General features: G+C 38.0%; 1 protein-coding gene across 1 annotated transcript in view; it reads right to left on the bottom strand.

The window, feature by feature from the left end:
- The window catches only part of HECW2 (HECT, C2 and WW domain containing E3 ubiquitin protein ligase 2), a 202,282-nt gene that overhangs the window by 74,105 nt on the left and 111,329 nt on the right, over nucleotides 1-16,848 (bottom strand). The window contains exon 13 of the mRNA XM_012728869.1: nucleotides 11,275-11,460. Coding sequence (XP_012584323.1) covers nucleotides 11,275-11,460 — 186 coding nt within the window. The remainder of the gene's footprint in view (nucleotides 1-11,274; nucleotides 11,461-16,848) is intronic.

Genomic DNA, 16,848 nt, shown 5'->3' with positions numbered 1-16,848 from the left:
ATTGGGTCACTTTCTATGTCATCGTTCTTGGATAGCCTGCCTTTATGAAAGTACCATACATGTATTATTAGTAAAGTCTGTCTGGATAAACATTATGTTGAGAATGCAGGCTATCTGAGGAAAAAATGCAATTCTAGTTTTTAAAAAGGAGTATTTTTCAGATTAGCCACTGACAAAGCAAATTTTGGACAGCATAAGTTCCCTGCAGTTAAATTTCATTAAGGAAATTCACTCAAACTTCACGGAGCTAGACCAACTAAGACTAACAATGTAGTCAAAAACTGAAAGGAATGCAAATACACAAACTCAAATCTCATTTAAAAAAATCTCTATCCTTTCACTGCTTCAGGGCATGGTCAGTCAGGAAACGGCTGGTTGGAGCCAAGTGGTATTTCAGTGAGGCCAAGCAAAATACACTCCTCTCCTCACACAATTCTTTCTTTTTTTTTAAGCTTCTATTATTTTAAGAAGAGAAAAAGTCACCAGTATTTGTGAAGAAATACCAATCTTAGCCTCAACAAATCTAAATTACAGAAGTTTGAAATTGTTTTGCCAAACCAGAAATACATATCAAAAAACCATGCAAACAAAATAAAACAAAAGCACTTGTGACCATACTAAAGAAAGATAAGGCATCAGATCTTCTCTTTCTTTAAAATGCTATGGAAACAATGAAAGAACAACAGTGTATATGAGAAGCACTGCATATTGATTCTGTTTGAACTTCTTGTTTCTCATTCAAGTCTTAGAAATGTCAAAAAATCTCATTGTAATCTATTTTAATTTTCATAGTTTGTATTTCCTCACAATCCTCTGCCACACAAGCTATCAGTGTCTTCTGAGCTTCTGATGCCCTTCCTAGTATTTCCCCAACTATAATTATAGATACATATGATTAAATACATTATATTATACAGATTATGTAATTATAATGAACATGATATTATTTTCTCTATTTTGTATACCAGAAAGAACACTGTTACCAGTAGTAGACATGAAAAGGACTAAATAATGCAGCTGATTGTAACTAAAAAACAGTCATGCCAATATTTTCCAACATTTCCACTCATTTGAAGGAGTGAATAGTACCTAGTATTTTACAACATCTGTATTAGTCACAGAAAGTTATTTTGTTAAAAATAAAAAAGAGAGAGATAAAAGTTTTCTAGGCAGGAAAACAAGAATATATGGTTCTTGGTCTAAATTTACCTAAATAGCTGGTTAGTTAGTGACATGTATGAAGTACAATGTCTCCAATAATGTAGATATGAAACATTAGCTAATAGAGGGATACTTTATGTGTTAGGACTAATGATTTAGGTGTTTGGAATAACGATTTATGTGTTAGAAATATAGTAGGGGAATCAGAGATCTTCTGAGAATGACTTATACTTGTTCATGAAATTTTAAGAAATTCTGCAGGCAGCCTAAGATTGGTTATGGTGGGAGAATTTACAATATGGAAAATGGCAAATGTTACAAATCAGTCTTCATTTCTCTATCCTCTGGAAAACTGGTTGTTGAATACTTACTAGAATACCACTATAAAGGATTGAGTGAAGTTCTCCCAATAAGTCTATGTTAGGTAGATTAGACGTGCCATGAAGTGTTAAAAATAGTATAATATTTTCTTTAAAAAAAGATCTGATGCAGGTCATGAGAGCAATTGTTTAAAAATAAAATTCAAAGGTCACCACCAAGCTTGGACAATTCCTTCATGATTCCACAAGTCTGACATTTTACTTAGGTATACACTAATGCAACCAACCTCTGCTCTGTTCACTCATTCAGACAGATGTATGGCCTCTGCAAGGCTCTTTACTTTTGCCTTCTCTGTGTATTTTTTTTTATCTAATACATTTTATGCCCTTCAAACCCAGCAGCAGATCCTCTAAAATGCAGATGCTATTTATAAATGTGGAGTTTAATTCCATCTCTACCTGGTTGACTATGTAACTTGAGGTGATTAAACTAGAGAATCATCACAAAGGGGAATTAGTTGTTTGAAAGCAATTAAAGAGAAGTGCCATAAAAATAACAAATAGCTGGTTAAATTGATTTTCTTTTCAAAGTAGAGAACTTATCCTGCTGGGACACTTTGGATTCACTTCAAACTTCAAATATTAATTTGCACTTTACTCATTGAAATGAACCTGACCCAGTAAATCATGGCCCTGAGCTTCATGTAGGATTAAAAGTAGAGCCTGTGTCATCAGGAGGCGGAAGCAGCGCTGGCCATGAGGGTCTGGTAAAATGAGAGCTGAGTATGGGCCCTCCCCGGTGGCACAGTGGGTTAAAGCACAGCACTGGGAAGTGAAAGCCTCTTCAGCATAAGTTCGATTCCCACCCCCAGCCCCGCAGGTGACCCACATGGCACAGCAGACCTCTCCTGACCCGCCTGCTGCTCCCCTCAGCAGTGTGCTTTGTCAGTCAGCCTGTTATGCTCCCCACTCCATCTCTGGTGAATCCTCTCACTGCACCCACACCTCTGCCTTGCACCCCAGTTCTGTATGCATAAATAATCTTAAAAAAAAGAGAGAGAGAGAGAGAGAGCTGAGTAGGCCAGGGGTAGTAACTTCAACTGTAAAAGAGTGGTTCTCTTCTAAAATCTGCCCTCATAACTCTTACTACTACTTGTTATGATCACCTAAATTGAGTACTTGCACCATTCTGACTATTTAACCCCCCCATTTGACATCCAAAATCACAAATTCCTACAGTTACAAAACTTGCATGTGGAAATGGATATCAATTTTGCTGGTAGATGGCATACTAATTTTATTGGAAATATATAAGAAATTATGAGAAATATTATTTCACTTTAAAGAAGGCAATGATTACCATTTTGCATTTTTAAAAAATGAAATCTATGATATATCACTTATAAAATACAAAGTTTCTTAGTATTTAAACTTAGGTTTAAGTAGAATGATCTAGAAAAGCACTCATATTAATACTATTGGAAAGTACAAAGAGGCAGAAAAAAAATTGCTTCATATTTAATGTGAAAGGGGAATAAAAAACCAGCACCTTTTCTAAAAATTAAGCCAAATGATAAGCTCATTATACAGATCTAAGAAATAATAAACTTTATAGTACTTTTCTAACTATGTATGTCATTCAAGGAAGAAAAGGTAAGAAGGGGAGGATGGAGAGAAAGAGTGAGTGAGAGAGACTCATTCCTAGGTTAAGTAACATTTGGTTTTCTTTATTAAGACCATATTCATCTTCTAAATATATTATTCCCATGAACACATACTAATGATCAAATCCAGCCAAGAACCAGAAGCATTTTAATCAAGTCACATTTTAATACTACTGATGCATATTACTTGCATAAATATAAAATATTTATAACAACACTACAACCCTGTTCCCAAATTACCCTTAATTTTACTCCTGAGAGTGTTCCAAGTTTAAGAATTATTACAATAAAAAGCAAGCAGAAATTTTCTTCTTATATCGGCCTACTTTCTTTACTTATATGCTTCCTTTCTAAATAAGGTGTCTAAATGTGTCCTGTACATTAGGTGAAAATCCTAGGCCTTAGGTCCAACAAATACACACAGATGTTGATCACAGACTTGTAAAGACAATTCTGCATAAAATTAAACTTGGTTTAATTGCCAGTCTTAACATTACAGCATCAGAATAATTTTAAAAATCAAGTAATGGAACTAAATACTGACAAAAACACATTGTGGAATTCTGAAGAGACCTTCCAAAGGGAATGAAAAACAGAAAGAAAAGCATTACATATTTGATATCAAATTCAGCTTAGAACCATACCCTCTAACCTCCAATGTGGGAGCTTTAGAAATCTATCCAGTCCGGGAGCTAAAAAGGAAATTTTTGTCCTTTCTCTAATCCAAATTGTTAATTTTTAAAATAGATTTTAACTATTATCTATCCCAAGGTCACAAAGATTTACGCCAATGTTTACTCCACCCTATAACTCTGATGTTATAAAACCTACCATTTAAAGTAAATGGCATATTTCACTATTTTTTAGTATATGTACAGGTTTGTGTAACCATCACCATTCTCAAATTTTAGAACATTTTCCCTTCCCAAAAGAAATCCATTACCTATTAGTATTCACTTCCCATCCCAATTCAACCCAATGAAATCAGTAGTCAACTTCCTGTCTACATGGATTTACCCATTCTGGAGATCTCATATCAATTTTTTTGTGTGTAGTTTTTTTTTACAAAGCACATATTTTCAATGTTCATCTATATTGCACCAGTATTTCATTCCTTTGAATTTTCAAATAATATTCCAATGTATGGCTCTACTCATCACTCAAGGAAGATCAACAGTTGGTTAAGAGGAAGACTGGGGCAATAAGCCTACTGTATGTGACTTCAGCCATTTCATAACTCCCACTAGAGTAAAGATTTAACCATCAACAATAGCTCTATAATTTTCACAAAATTATAAACTGATGAAACTCCTTAGTTATTGCTTTATTTAGATCCTTACGTCTACCTAGTCATTCAAATTAAGATTTTGGTTGTATAGCAATAACCAAGTAAGCAAAACACATGAGTAAAAGTAACCCATTTCATTTTGTAGGCATTGTATAATCCACATTTCTAACCTGTACTTCAAATAAGAAGTTAAATACTAAATAAACTGTGGTAACTGTTACCCTAATTATTTTTCTTCTATTTGCAGTCCCCCTGGTATCTAGGCTAACCACAACTCTAGGGGCTGAATAGGGCAGGTTACTAAATCTAACCTTAGCAAAAACAGTTTTGCAATGTCAGATTGCAGGTCAGGATCCAGGACTCCTGTCATTAGTTATTAAGAAAATGCAAATCAATGCTGCAATGAAACACCACTTCATATCCACTTGATAGGTCATAAAATAAAATAAAAATAAAAAAATAAAACATGTTTGCAAGGATGTGGAGAAATTAGAACCCTTGTAATGAAATCAACTCATTGCTGCCTAATTTTTTCAAATCCATTCTCCTGAGTATTATCATAGGTATGGAAGTTTGGGGTCATATAGCAACTGTTTGTGTAAATTTTTGTGGGACTATTGGGCTGTTTCTAAAGTGCCTGCTCCATTTTCTTCTTTTATATTCCCACCAGAGTACACAAGGGTTTTAATTTCTCCACATCCTTGCAAACATGTATTATTTTCTGTATTTTTATTTTGTTTTATGGCCCATCAAGTGGATACGAAGTGGGTTTCATTGCAGCTCTGATTTGCATTTTCCTAATAACTAGTGACATTCAATTTAAAAAATAAAGTGTTGGAACAACTAGATATCAACACATCAAAAAGAAGTTGGACCTCACACCATAGCAAAAAATTAACTCAAAATGGATCCCTGATATAATTATAAAAGTTAAACTATAGAACTCTTAGAAAACATTGGAGTAAATCTTTGTGAACTTGGGATAGATAATCCTTTCTTAGCTATGACATCAAAGGCACAAACATCAAAATAAACTATAAATAAACAGTACTACATCAAAATTTAAAATTCTGGTGCATAAACAATATCATCAAAATAGAGAAAAGGCAGTCTATAAAACAGGAGAAAATATTTGAAAGTATATATCTGATAGAGGACAAATATTCAGAATATAAAAATGACACAATTCAACTATACAAAAATAAATAACTGAAAGAAAAAAAAATAGGCAAATGATTTAAGGCACATTTTCCCAAAGATATACAAATAGCAACAAACACATGAAAATATGATCAGCTATGGCTTATTCATTTACAGAGAATAGCAAATGCAGAATCAGTAAATTTAAATTGGCACACGAGTGAGTCAGGCAGTAAGTGGTCACTTGTGAGGTCTAGACTAACCCAGAATAGGAACGTTATTATGGGCTTTTGAAACAAAAAGACAAGGGTTTCTATCCAGAGTTTTCTTTCAGACTTCACCTCTTTGAACACTGGTTTCTTCATCTGTAATATTAGCTATTCTAAAGGATTGCTATGTAAGTTAAATGAGCTAATACAATATTCCTACCATAGAGTGTGGTGTATAAGACTGTCCCCATAAGTGAACTCTATTCCCTCCCACTATTCCAGGTGCCCCTAACATTAGGACCCAACGGCACTTAATGCCATGCGTGTTTCTGGTCTGTGTCCTTGGTTAGCATAGGTGTGATTTAGTCCAAGCCTATACCTAGGATTGAGCCTTAAAGGATATCACTAATCCTAAACTAAATGCTTCTTCTTTGAATAATAAAGGATTTCTCATTTTCCAATCCAATCCTTCCTAGAAAAGTGTAAGTGTTTAAAGACACTCCTGGAAATTTGAGTCTGAATTCCTCACTTAACATCTCTAAATTTTATACAATGTAGATGCTAGTAATAATGATAATACCCACCTCAAGATGCCATGAGGTGTAAATTTAAAAATCCATGGCAAAGAAACTAGTATAGTACCTGGCACATGGTATGAGTTTAACAAATGCAAGTATCTTTATCATCGTCTTACCTAGCAAGGGTTATTGTGTTCTTACTCTGTAATGGTTCATTTTTAAAGAATATTTTGCATTCCTTCTTTTATGTGAATCAAGGGCATTTTTATTCTTGAATTTTCAAGAACAAACATACCAGGCCTAGAATCCTACCCAATGTAAAGCCCTGGGCTTAAGTAATTAGAATAAGAGTTTCTTCCAGAACTGAAAATATCTAAAGTATAGTACAAACATAACTTGTCCAAGCATGCAATGTGGAAAATCCAAGACAACAAAAGCATTAGGATAAGTCATATGGAGCCAGAAGCATGGCTGGAGAGAGCATAGCAAAAGGGATTGATGGGAAACAGCCTGGCAGCTCCTTCTTTTGTCTAAAGCAGAGATTGCCAAATAACTAAATAGCCAGGAAGCTATAGATGACGGGTTTCATTCATCAAACTTACTTTGAGAACCTTCCATGGGAAGGGACTGATATCGAAGAGTAAAAAAGAAAGTAAATTTCAAGAAGAGACTCATCTGCTTGGGAAGATAAAGTTTGTTGACAACCTTACCAGTGAGACAGCTAGAGACAGAAGTCATGAAACACTACTAGCAAAAATAGATGGGGATTCAAGAAAAGACTCAGTCACTTATGCCTGGAGAGTTAAGAGCTAACTCATCCAAAATGCTGTCCTTAGATGATGCACCTGAAGTTTTCCACCTCCCTTTGCTCCTATAACACCTTTAACTTCCTTCATTATATTTGCTAAAAGAAAACCATTCATCCCACTCACTGATGAGAGGCAGGGTAAGAGAGCGGATTCCAGAGCTGGAGTGCCTTGGTTCAAATACAATTCTACCACTTCCTAATTGTGGGTTCTAAATTAATTCACTTAACTATGCCATGTCTCAGTTTCCTTTTCTACGAAATGTGGTAAAACAGAAGCTGTCTATCAGGCCACTGTGGGCATGAAAGGAACTAATCTTAAGTGCTTACAGCATGACAGGCATACAGTCAATGCTACCTTTACATAATGCTATACTTAATGTGAGCTTTTACCATTGTCAGCACAGTAGCTGGACAGAGTAGGCATTCAGAGGTGTGCTGAATGACTACATAAAAAATGACAGAAAGATGTCGTACTTGAGAAGAAATGATGGAACCAAATTTCATTAGCCTGAAAAGCTAAGTTTGAGAACATCCTTCTCAAGAATATTTCATTTCATGTAGATGAGGATTGGGACGTACAGTTCCATGCCAATTCCACAAGTCAATCACTGTAAAAGTAACCTCATAGTATTTAATAGCTTTTGAGTTTCTATTACAAAAGGAATAGTTAAATTTATACTCTTTAAATGTTTTGGAAGCCAAAAAAAAAAAAGTATTTAGAAGTGTGTGTGTGTGTGTGGGGGGGGGGTTATCCATCTTTATTTCTGCTTTATTTACAATTGGAAAAACATGGAAGCAGCCCAAATGCCCAAAAGTAGATGACTGGATTAAAAGGATGTGGTACAGGGGCCTCCCTGGTGGTGCAGCAGGTTAAAGCACTGCACTAAGAAGCGAAAGGCCACTTCCGCATGAGTTCGATCCCCGCCTTCCCCGGAGGAGACCCGCATGGCGAGGCAGACCTCTCCTGACCCACCAGCTGCTCCCCTCAGCAGTGTACTTCGTCGATCTGCTGTTCTGCTCCCCACTCTGTCTCTGGTGAATCCCCTCACCCTCCACATCTCTGGCCTGTACCCCCGTTCTGTATAAATAAATAAATAAATTTAAAAAAAAAAAAAAAAAGGATGTGGTACATATACACAGTGGAATATTACTCAGAAACCAAAGAAAAGAAACACATGTCTTTTGCAGCAACTTGGATGGAGCTGGAAAAGATCATGCTTAGTGAGATAAGCCAGAAAGAGAAAGAAAAATACCAGATGGTTTCACTCATAGCAGGAGTATAATGGACCAGAGAACATAATAAGAATAATGAACAGCCATATACCAGAGACATTTTGTGGGAGTGGAGTGGGGAATGGGATCAAAAACGGGGGAGGGGGGAGGGAAGTGCACAGGACTATGGTGATGGCACATGGGTGACTTGGTGATGGGAAACCCATGGAGACTACAATTGAGATGAAAAAAAAAAGTACAAAATGAAGTTTCAGGTTGGAAGAAAACCTATGCACTAGCTAGAAGATGGGAGTTGTGACTTCTGAAATTTAGTCAAGAGCTAAGCCTCCAAATACAGACCTCCCCCAAATATTTCTTTAACCTCTGTTAGTTTTATGAATGTCAGTCATTTGTAAAGGACGGACATGAGGATATCACAAGATGAAATAGATACATCAGCTTCAGTTAGGTGTCCATCTTAGCTAACTATCTCATTATGCAGGAATGAGAGAGCTCAGGCTATATTGTTAAGCTTTCAGGCCTGTCTAATTAATTTAGCTTGCAATGGATTAGGTCCTTCTAAGTCTTTCACAGCCAAAAAACATTCTAATGCAGGGCCCCCTGAGAATGATGGGGCCAGCTGTCGACCAGCCCTCATTCGGTGCTCTTTCCAAGGCCTACAACTTTAGGTCCACACTTCAGTTTGGAACTCTGAGTCCAAACCTACAAGCAACAAGACATGTGGGATCACCACATAGCTGAGAATAAGCATTACTTAGGTATCTGCACTTTTAGAAAAACTCAGAGGCAGGTGTTTTTCCTTAAAATACATTGCTACCCCTCTTAAACGGTGTCCTACGGGTAATTTAAGCTTCTCACAAGGCCTAAGTATTATTAATAAGATCACTCTCTCCTGAAAAAATTATTTCCAGCAGGAAGGGCCACCCCCTCCATGTGAGGACGTAAGTTCCCAATTTCCTTCAATTAAGGGTACAGAAAGGCTTAGTAAGCAAAGCCCTACACAGAGCACAGACAGAGCATTACCTCAACATGGGTTTGAGGTTCTCTACTGAGCACCTCCGCTTCTTATGATACAGGTGAAATCTTGTGAGAGTTAAGAGCAGAGATGAATTCATGGTGTACTTATGTGCTTTTTTTTTTTTTTAACCTAGGCATAATACTATTAGCATTTTCCAGCATCATACTTGGAAAGGATTATGCCGTTCCATTCAGTACAGTGTATACAAGCATCAATTTCCAGACCACTGAACCAAACTTGGTAGCAGTAATATGATGCCCCCTCCTGGGAGAGCAGCTGCAAAGCTGGCGGTCTCCCTGCTTCCTGCTCCCCAGTGTCACGTCTCGCCCACCTAACTGTGTATGACACCAAGCCATTTTATCTCTCGTCAGGAGCATAATCACAAATTCATTCCCTTTCATCTCTCTTAAACATAATGCCTGCCAGTTCTTATCTCTTCTAGGCTGTAAATTACAGGTTTATTAAAAAGATTTGCAGAAATCAAGTCAACAGTTGGCATGAGAGTCTTAAAGCTCCTTCCATGCATTAAAATTCATGTACTTGGTAACAGCTATTTTGATTATAACATGTTTTGTCTCTCAGAAAGGATGCTGGAAGTTGAGTGCAGGATGAATAAGATGCTACTTTGGAATTACTGCTAGAGGGGACTTGAGGAAGAATAACATTTTTAGGATATCTTACACATTCCCCTCACCTTAAAGCTCATCTCATCCCCTGATATGATTTACTCTTTATTACTTTTGGATTTCTGTCTCTTTCTAGTCTTATCTGTGAGCTCTTCCCTGGCCATCCTGCAAATAACAAACCTCCATTCCTGTCTTTCTCTAGCATGCAGCCCATGCTTTCTTTTAGACACAGCATTCATCATCACTTTGCATACAAGGTATTTATTTGCCATTACTTGCCATGGGAATGGCACATCTATAAAGCAGTGGGTGCTCCATAAATACTTGTTGAGTAAATGAACCAAGCATAGCTAAATACTTCAAATATTATGTCATTTTTAATCCTCCCCACCCATCAAGTCATGCATTTCAAGTCTTTGTACAGACAGGGAAACTGAGGTTGTTACTCAACACTTGAAGACCATAATGTCACAGTCTGGAGCATGGACGCTTACAAGCTTACAAGGGCTACCTGGGCCACAGTCATCGCCCTTTGCTGTGATACCCACTGGCCCATCTGGACCTGGGGTTCCTCATCTATAAATGGCAATTATTATTGTAATAGCCCTACCTTCTGGAGTTGCTGAGAATAGCTTTAACATATAAAGACCTAAACCATTTCATGGCCCATAGTAAGTGCCCATCAAGAGTTAAATTGCTGCTGTGGAACCCCTTATAAAAACTACTTGCTTTCTCATTCTATTTTCTTATGCATATAACACCTCCACTTATCTGGCTCATCTGTCTACTAAGGAAGTACAGATGTGGTTACTTTGACCTATAAACACAGCTCCTTATTTCTCATCTTTTATCAGTCAATCTAGGACTCTTGTTTTCATGTGATAATAAAGCCATGTTCTGAACTAACAAGAATGAGGCCCAAACCCAGATAAATGTCACAAAGACATGCCTTCTCCAAACAATACCAGAGACAGTAGCTATTGGTAGCATGAGCTGCTTCCTCAGAAACCTTTCCTCTAATCAGCAGCAACAGTGAGAGATTACAGTTAGAAGAATTACCAGTCAAAAGTAAGTGTTTAAACCCGTCCACTATACACACTACTTCAGAACAGCGGAGTAGCTGATCGTCTTCATAAACGACCTGTTTGTCCAGGTTTTCCAGAATGAGAAGATGGCCGTATTTCACCTTGCAAAGGCATCTCCTCCCTCCCTTGACAGGCAACGTCAAGTGCCTCATCCCCTAGGAGCCACAGTCATTCAGCAGCTCCCCTCAGTGACGCCCTTGTTACCTTGCCTTGATGATCATGCTTCATCTCCCAGCCCCTGGGCAGCTCCAGCTGTTTGTTGGCAAACATGTTGAGGAATCCCACAAGGTCCCGGTTATGCTGGTAGCGTTCAAAGTGGTGGGTGTCCCGCCGGACTTTGGTGATCATGTGCTTCAAACACGTGTTGTTTGTAAACATGCGGTAGGCACTCTGGAGAAAAGGATGGAGAGTCGAAGTGAATGCGCTGCAACGTACAAAAGCAACATCTGTGCTAAGTATGGTTAGGGCTCGACTGCTGGTGAGGAGACAGGCTTCAAGGCAACTGCAGATGAAACAACTGACAGAGTAAAAATTTTTGCTTGACATAAAATAGACTGTAGAATGTCAGGTGGGCTTTACTAATGATGCCTACTTCCCTAGAGAACAAGAATGATATAGAATTTTATTCTATAGGGAATGTTGGGTCCCGAGGTTGATTTTTTTTTTTTTTAAGATTAATTTACTTGTGCATACAGAACTGGGGTACAGGCCAGAGGCTCAGGGGCGGCGAGAGGCTTCATCAGAGACAGAGCAAGGAGCAGAACAGGCAGATTGATGAAGTACACTGCTGAGGGGAACAGTGGCCGGTCAGCAAGGCCTGCCGCGCCATGTGATCACCGCCGGGATGGGCGGAGTTCGAACTCATGCTGAAGTGGTTTTAGCTTAGTGCTGTGCTTTAACCCGCTGCATCACCAGGGAGGGCCTGAAGTTGATTTTTGATAAAATCATTCCATGCTAGAGACAAACAGACCTCACATGAGCCCCAACATGGCTGATTTTCCCTCTAACACTGCAACACGTTCTTGGTTCTGTGAGTGAGTACCAGAAGCAGCAGCTGGTATACATTTAGGTTTCAAGTTGTATAGAAAATGATTGACCATATACTTGAAGTACATGCAATGGGTTGAGATGCTCTTACTTAGAGTCACATTGAGCTGAGACCACAATAGATTGAGGATTTTCACTCACATCTCTTTAGAGGTTACTAAGCACTGTGACTGGGATGACAAGCTGAACATACTGGGCTGTATACCCCATGATATATTTTTTCTTAGTCTTTATTTTTCTTGTGTGTGTGTGTGTGTGTGTGTGTGTGTGTGTGTGTGTTGAGAGAGTTGAATTTATATGATTAAACACATATTTAATAAAGTTGTACTAAACCCCACACAAAAAGAGTGATTCTTTAGAACAAAATTCTAGTCTTCATCTCTATAATACCAATTCCAAAAATTTACCATAATCTGTAGTCTATCTTTCCATGAGTCAGTCAACAATCATTCATTGCACAATGCCTTGTGTCAAGCAGAAGAAAAGCAAGAGTTATTTGGAACCATTTCCTCAATTCCACAGAAAGAATGTTACTTATGAAATTAATGAGACTGTGAAAGATTTATCTTGGAATTCACTTTTCAGACAGATACAAAGGACTCTGAATCCCACTTACCTTTAGTATTCTAAGGACCTAGACTGAGTTTGGAAGTCTTCAGGCTTTATTTCAACTCTGCTACTTTTCCTAGTCTGAGACAAACAAAGGAAAACCCTAAAGAAACTAGAATCATTACTTTTTTTTTTTAGATTTATTTATTTATGCATACAGAACTGGGGTATAAGGTGGTGAGAGGATTCACCAGAGTCAGAGTGGGGAGCAGAACAGGCATTTTGACAAAGTACATTGCTGAGGGGAACAGCGGGTGGGTAAGGAGAGCAAAGAGGTCGCTGCACCATGTGGATCACCTCTGGGGATGGGGATCCAACTTGCACTGAAGTGGCTGTGGCTAGCTTGCAGTGCTGCACTTTAACCCACTGTGCCACCAGGGAGGGCCCAAAAATCATTACATTTTAATAAATATTTACTGCCTGCTGTTCTTAGTATGCTGCTAGTTATTGAGGCTAAAAGGAGAGTAAGTATGATCATAGTCAACATTGCTTCTGTCCCTTTACGGTCCCTGAGGAGGTCATATACAGGTCAAAGCATTTATTACCAATGTGAGTTCTACTCAAGCTTCTTTCCTTTGGCACAGTAAGTGCAACAACTGGCAATGTTATATATTGTGGCTCCCCAGTCTGGGTCCCTGGATCCCTCAATGACTACAGTAATCAGGGAACACTTACTACCCAATTTGGACTGAAAAACAAGCCTTTGCTAGCCTAAGTCATGAGATTTGTTGGTTGCCATTATTGATGTGTCACCTAAACTCTATAAAACAATTTTTATGTAGGTAATCTGCATTATTTGCCATTATAATATAATTGTCACATTGCATTAAAATTTTTTCCCTACCAAATGAAAAGCAGGCAGGATGGAAGAAGACCATATTGAACAAACCATCTTTAAATACTAGTGAATTGAGTCCTTACTACACCCAATGAGAGGTATTTTGAGGTTGTATTTTAGCCTGATAAGCTAACTGAAAGGAGATTTTGAGGCCTGTGAGAAGTTGTGAGATTCAGGGCATGAAGCACTGCCAAAAAAGGCAGGCATATGCAGAAATTCTTGGCAATTAGGGAGCTCAAGAGAGTAAGAAAGTGATACCATGAAAGCAGAGAGGGAGACTAATAAAAGAAGTTGGAGGTTGTGAGAGACAAATGCTGGCTAACTATAGGTTAGCCTGTGGCTGACCCTGCCTTGGAGTTTTAAGTCCAATCAGTAAGGCATCTGTTACCTGCATTTGGCTCTGTGTTACTGATATATTTTTACATTGCAAGTTTAGAGACCTGCAACTAGCTAGCTTGTCTACCACCAGCTTGTGTGGTAGTGATGGTAATAAGCCTTCAGGTCTTACTCCCTATTCAGTCTCATCTGGGGTAAATTATTATGGGATAATTTTGTCAGCTAAACCAATACAGATACTGTTGTTCTAAATAGGTACATCTCTTGGTCCCTGTCACTTGTCCTTCCTCCTGTTAAAATAAATAAACAGGCCACATACGGATTCTTTATCTAGAGCACTAGAAATGCTCCTCACTCTGCTTAAGAAAAGCAGCAAAAACTTCATTAGGACAAGCAGCAGTGGTAATTAGGTGAAAGAACCCATCCCAGCCTCAGGCTTGAGGTAAATCCCTGGGGTTGAACAGCTCTTTAAGCACAGGAGTCTTCAGGCTGGTCTTACTTATTAATTATGTTCTTTCATCTTCCTCCTCTCCACTCAGTTAAGACATATAATATAGTGCCAAGTTGACTGATCTTTGCAAAAAGCATCTACCAAACTAAATTAAGTGTAAGAAAGATTTCTCTCATTAGTAACTAGCAAACAACCTTCAGAAGCATAGCTTTTTTTCCGAGTCTGAATAATATGCACGTAGCTACCAGGGTCCATACAAACCCCTTTAGGTAAACGGTAAGATCCCACTAGGCTAGTACATTTTTATAAAGAAACTATATTATGATAGACATATATGTATGCATATTAATCTATTTCTGAATATATATTTTATATATGTTTATCCAAGGCATATACTAATTTATGTTCAGGAAGCATATTTATATTGTAATTCAAACAGAATGACAGCGAAGTTCTAGCCACAGTTCTGACACTTATGGAGAAAGTCAAAGGAAGTCATGTAATCTCTGGCTCAATTTGCTCAACTGTAAGACTGAATAATAATGCTCCACTTTCTTGCTAAGTGGGTAAGACTCAAATCCAAAGGGACAAAGGATGCAAAAATTCCTTTGAAGATGGAAAAATTACTATAAAAACACAGAGTGGAGGTAAAAGAATATATAAGGGATTCTATTAACTTAGGTTAAAACAAATGAATAATAGTGAAACTGTTTTCTACTTTTGAAGATCACAAACTAATCCTACTCTCTATTATACTCCAAAAAAGTCTTATAACCTTCCACTAATTATGTGATAAATCCTGTGATAAACCCTATAGCTACAGAGATGAGCACTGCCTGATCACTCAAAAGGGATGGAGAAGGAAAACTGTAGGTGTGTGGGAGGAAGAAGTTCTCTGGAATCAAAAAGTAGAGATTGGGGGCCCTCCTGGTGGCACAGCAGATTAAAGTGCAGCACTAAGAAGCTAAAGCCACTTCAGCATGAGTTCAATCCTTGCCCTGGAGGTGATCCATGTGGTGCAGCAGACTTCTCCTGACCGGCCTGCTGTTCCCTCAGCAGTGTACTTCCTCAGTCAGCCTATTCCGCTCCCCACTCTGTCTCTGGTGAATCATCTCACCGCCCCTGCACCTCTGGCCTGTACCCTAGTTCTGTATGCATAAATAAATAAATCTTAAAAAAAAAAAAAGTAGAGATTGGAAAACAAGGGCGATAGAGACAGTGCAAATGCAGACACATATCAGGAAAACTACAAAAACTAGGAATAAGCATGGATTGAAGAGTCAAGAAACACTATGTGGGATTATACAGAGTTTACAATCTTCATGGAAGTTGATCACGACAAAGCTGTGCGTTAAGAGAAAAATGGGGCCCTCCCTGGTGGTGCAGCGGGTTAAAACACAGCACTGAGAAGCTAAAGCCACTTCCGCATGAGCTCGATTCCCGCCTGCCCCGGAGGTGATCACATAGTGCAGCAGACCTTTCCTGGCCCGCCCACTGCTCCCCTCAGCAGTGTGCTTCGTGGATCTGTCTGTTCTGCTCTCCGCTCTGTCTCTGATGAAATCTTTCGCCACCCCTGAGCCTCTGGCCTGTACCCAGTTGTGTATGTACAAATAAATAAATCTTTAAAAAAAAAAGAGAGAAAAATGGGCATTGTAGCCTAGTGTTTTAACTGGGTGACAGTTCAATCTATATTTGTGTTGTTGTTTTGGTCTGGTTTGGTTTTATAGAAAAAGATGCAGTAAAGGGATATATGATCTTTGACCTGAAACATAAACTAGATTACAAAAGGGGAGATGGGATCTATTTCATAACATAGTCCCATCAAAATGCACAGGGTAATTTCACCCAGGAAGGTACTGCCTGTAGACTCATTAGAAGTAGGGTAAGAGTTGATTGTTAACAGTAGACAGCGCCCTTTTATAATGGCCTCTAAAGGGAAGAAAGTTTTGCTTTCCTTTCTTGTGAAATCAATTTCCATTTTAGCTATACTTTCTCTATGCCAAAACCCTTTCCCAATCTCCCTCTGGTTGTTTCTTGTCTTTCTAACAAGAACTAAGCACTTAGGTGTTTGAATAAATGATCAACTGAATTTCTTTAGTGTAATCCTGTGAAAGTAACACCTCTAGAGTTTAATGTAGTCTCTTTGGTTAAATGTTTTTGGTGCTGGAAGGAAAGAATATTGAGAGGAATTGAGGGAGAAGTTATTGTAATATGGTAGAAGAACAAGAAAATTGTATGTAAACACTCAATTCTTATTAATGAACCACAATGCAAATAAGAATCATCTTTATCTCTTTATCTTAGCAGGCTTTTTATTGTTCTGAAAGTTTTATTATTTTAGAATACTATGTTCTATTAAAATAGTCTAGTAAAAATTGTTCTGTACCAATTTTTAGTAAAAAAAAAGCTGGTCTGAATTAGCACTGTAATGTCATGTTTTGTAAAATCATGAGTGGAATTATACCGCATAGAGAATAGGTATTTAAATATATATAAA

The sequence above is a fragment of the Condylura cristata genome, unplaced genomic scaffold, assembly GCF_000260355.1.
Source record: "Condylura cristata isolate star-nosed mole 26May11 unplaced genomic scaffold, ConCri1.0 scaffold00002, whole genome shotgun sequence".
NCBI classification, from domain to species: Eukaryota; Metazoa; Chordata; class Mammalia; order Eulipotyphla; family Talpidae; genus Condylura; species Condylura cristata.
Note: the sequence above shows the minus strand (reverse complement) of the source record. Positions and strands in the feature narration are given on the sequence as shown.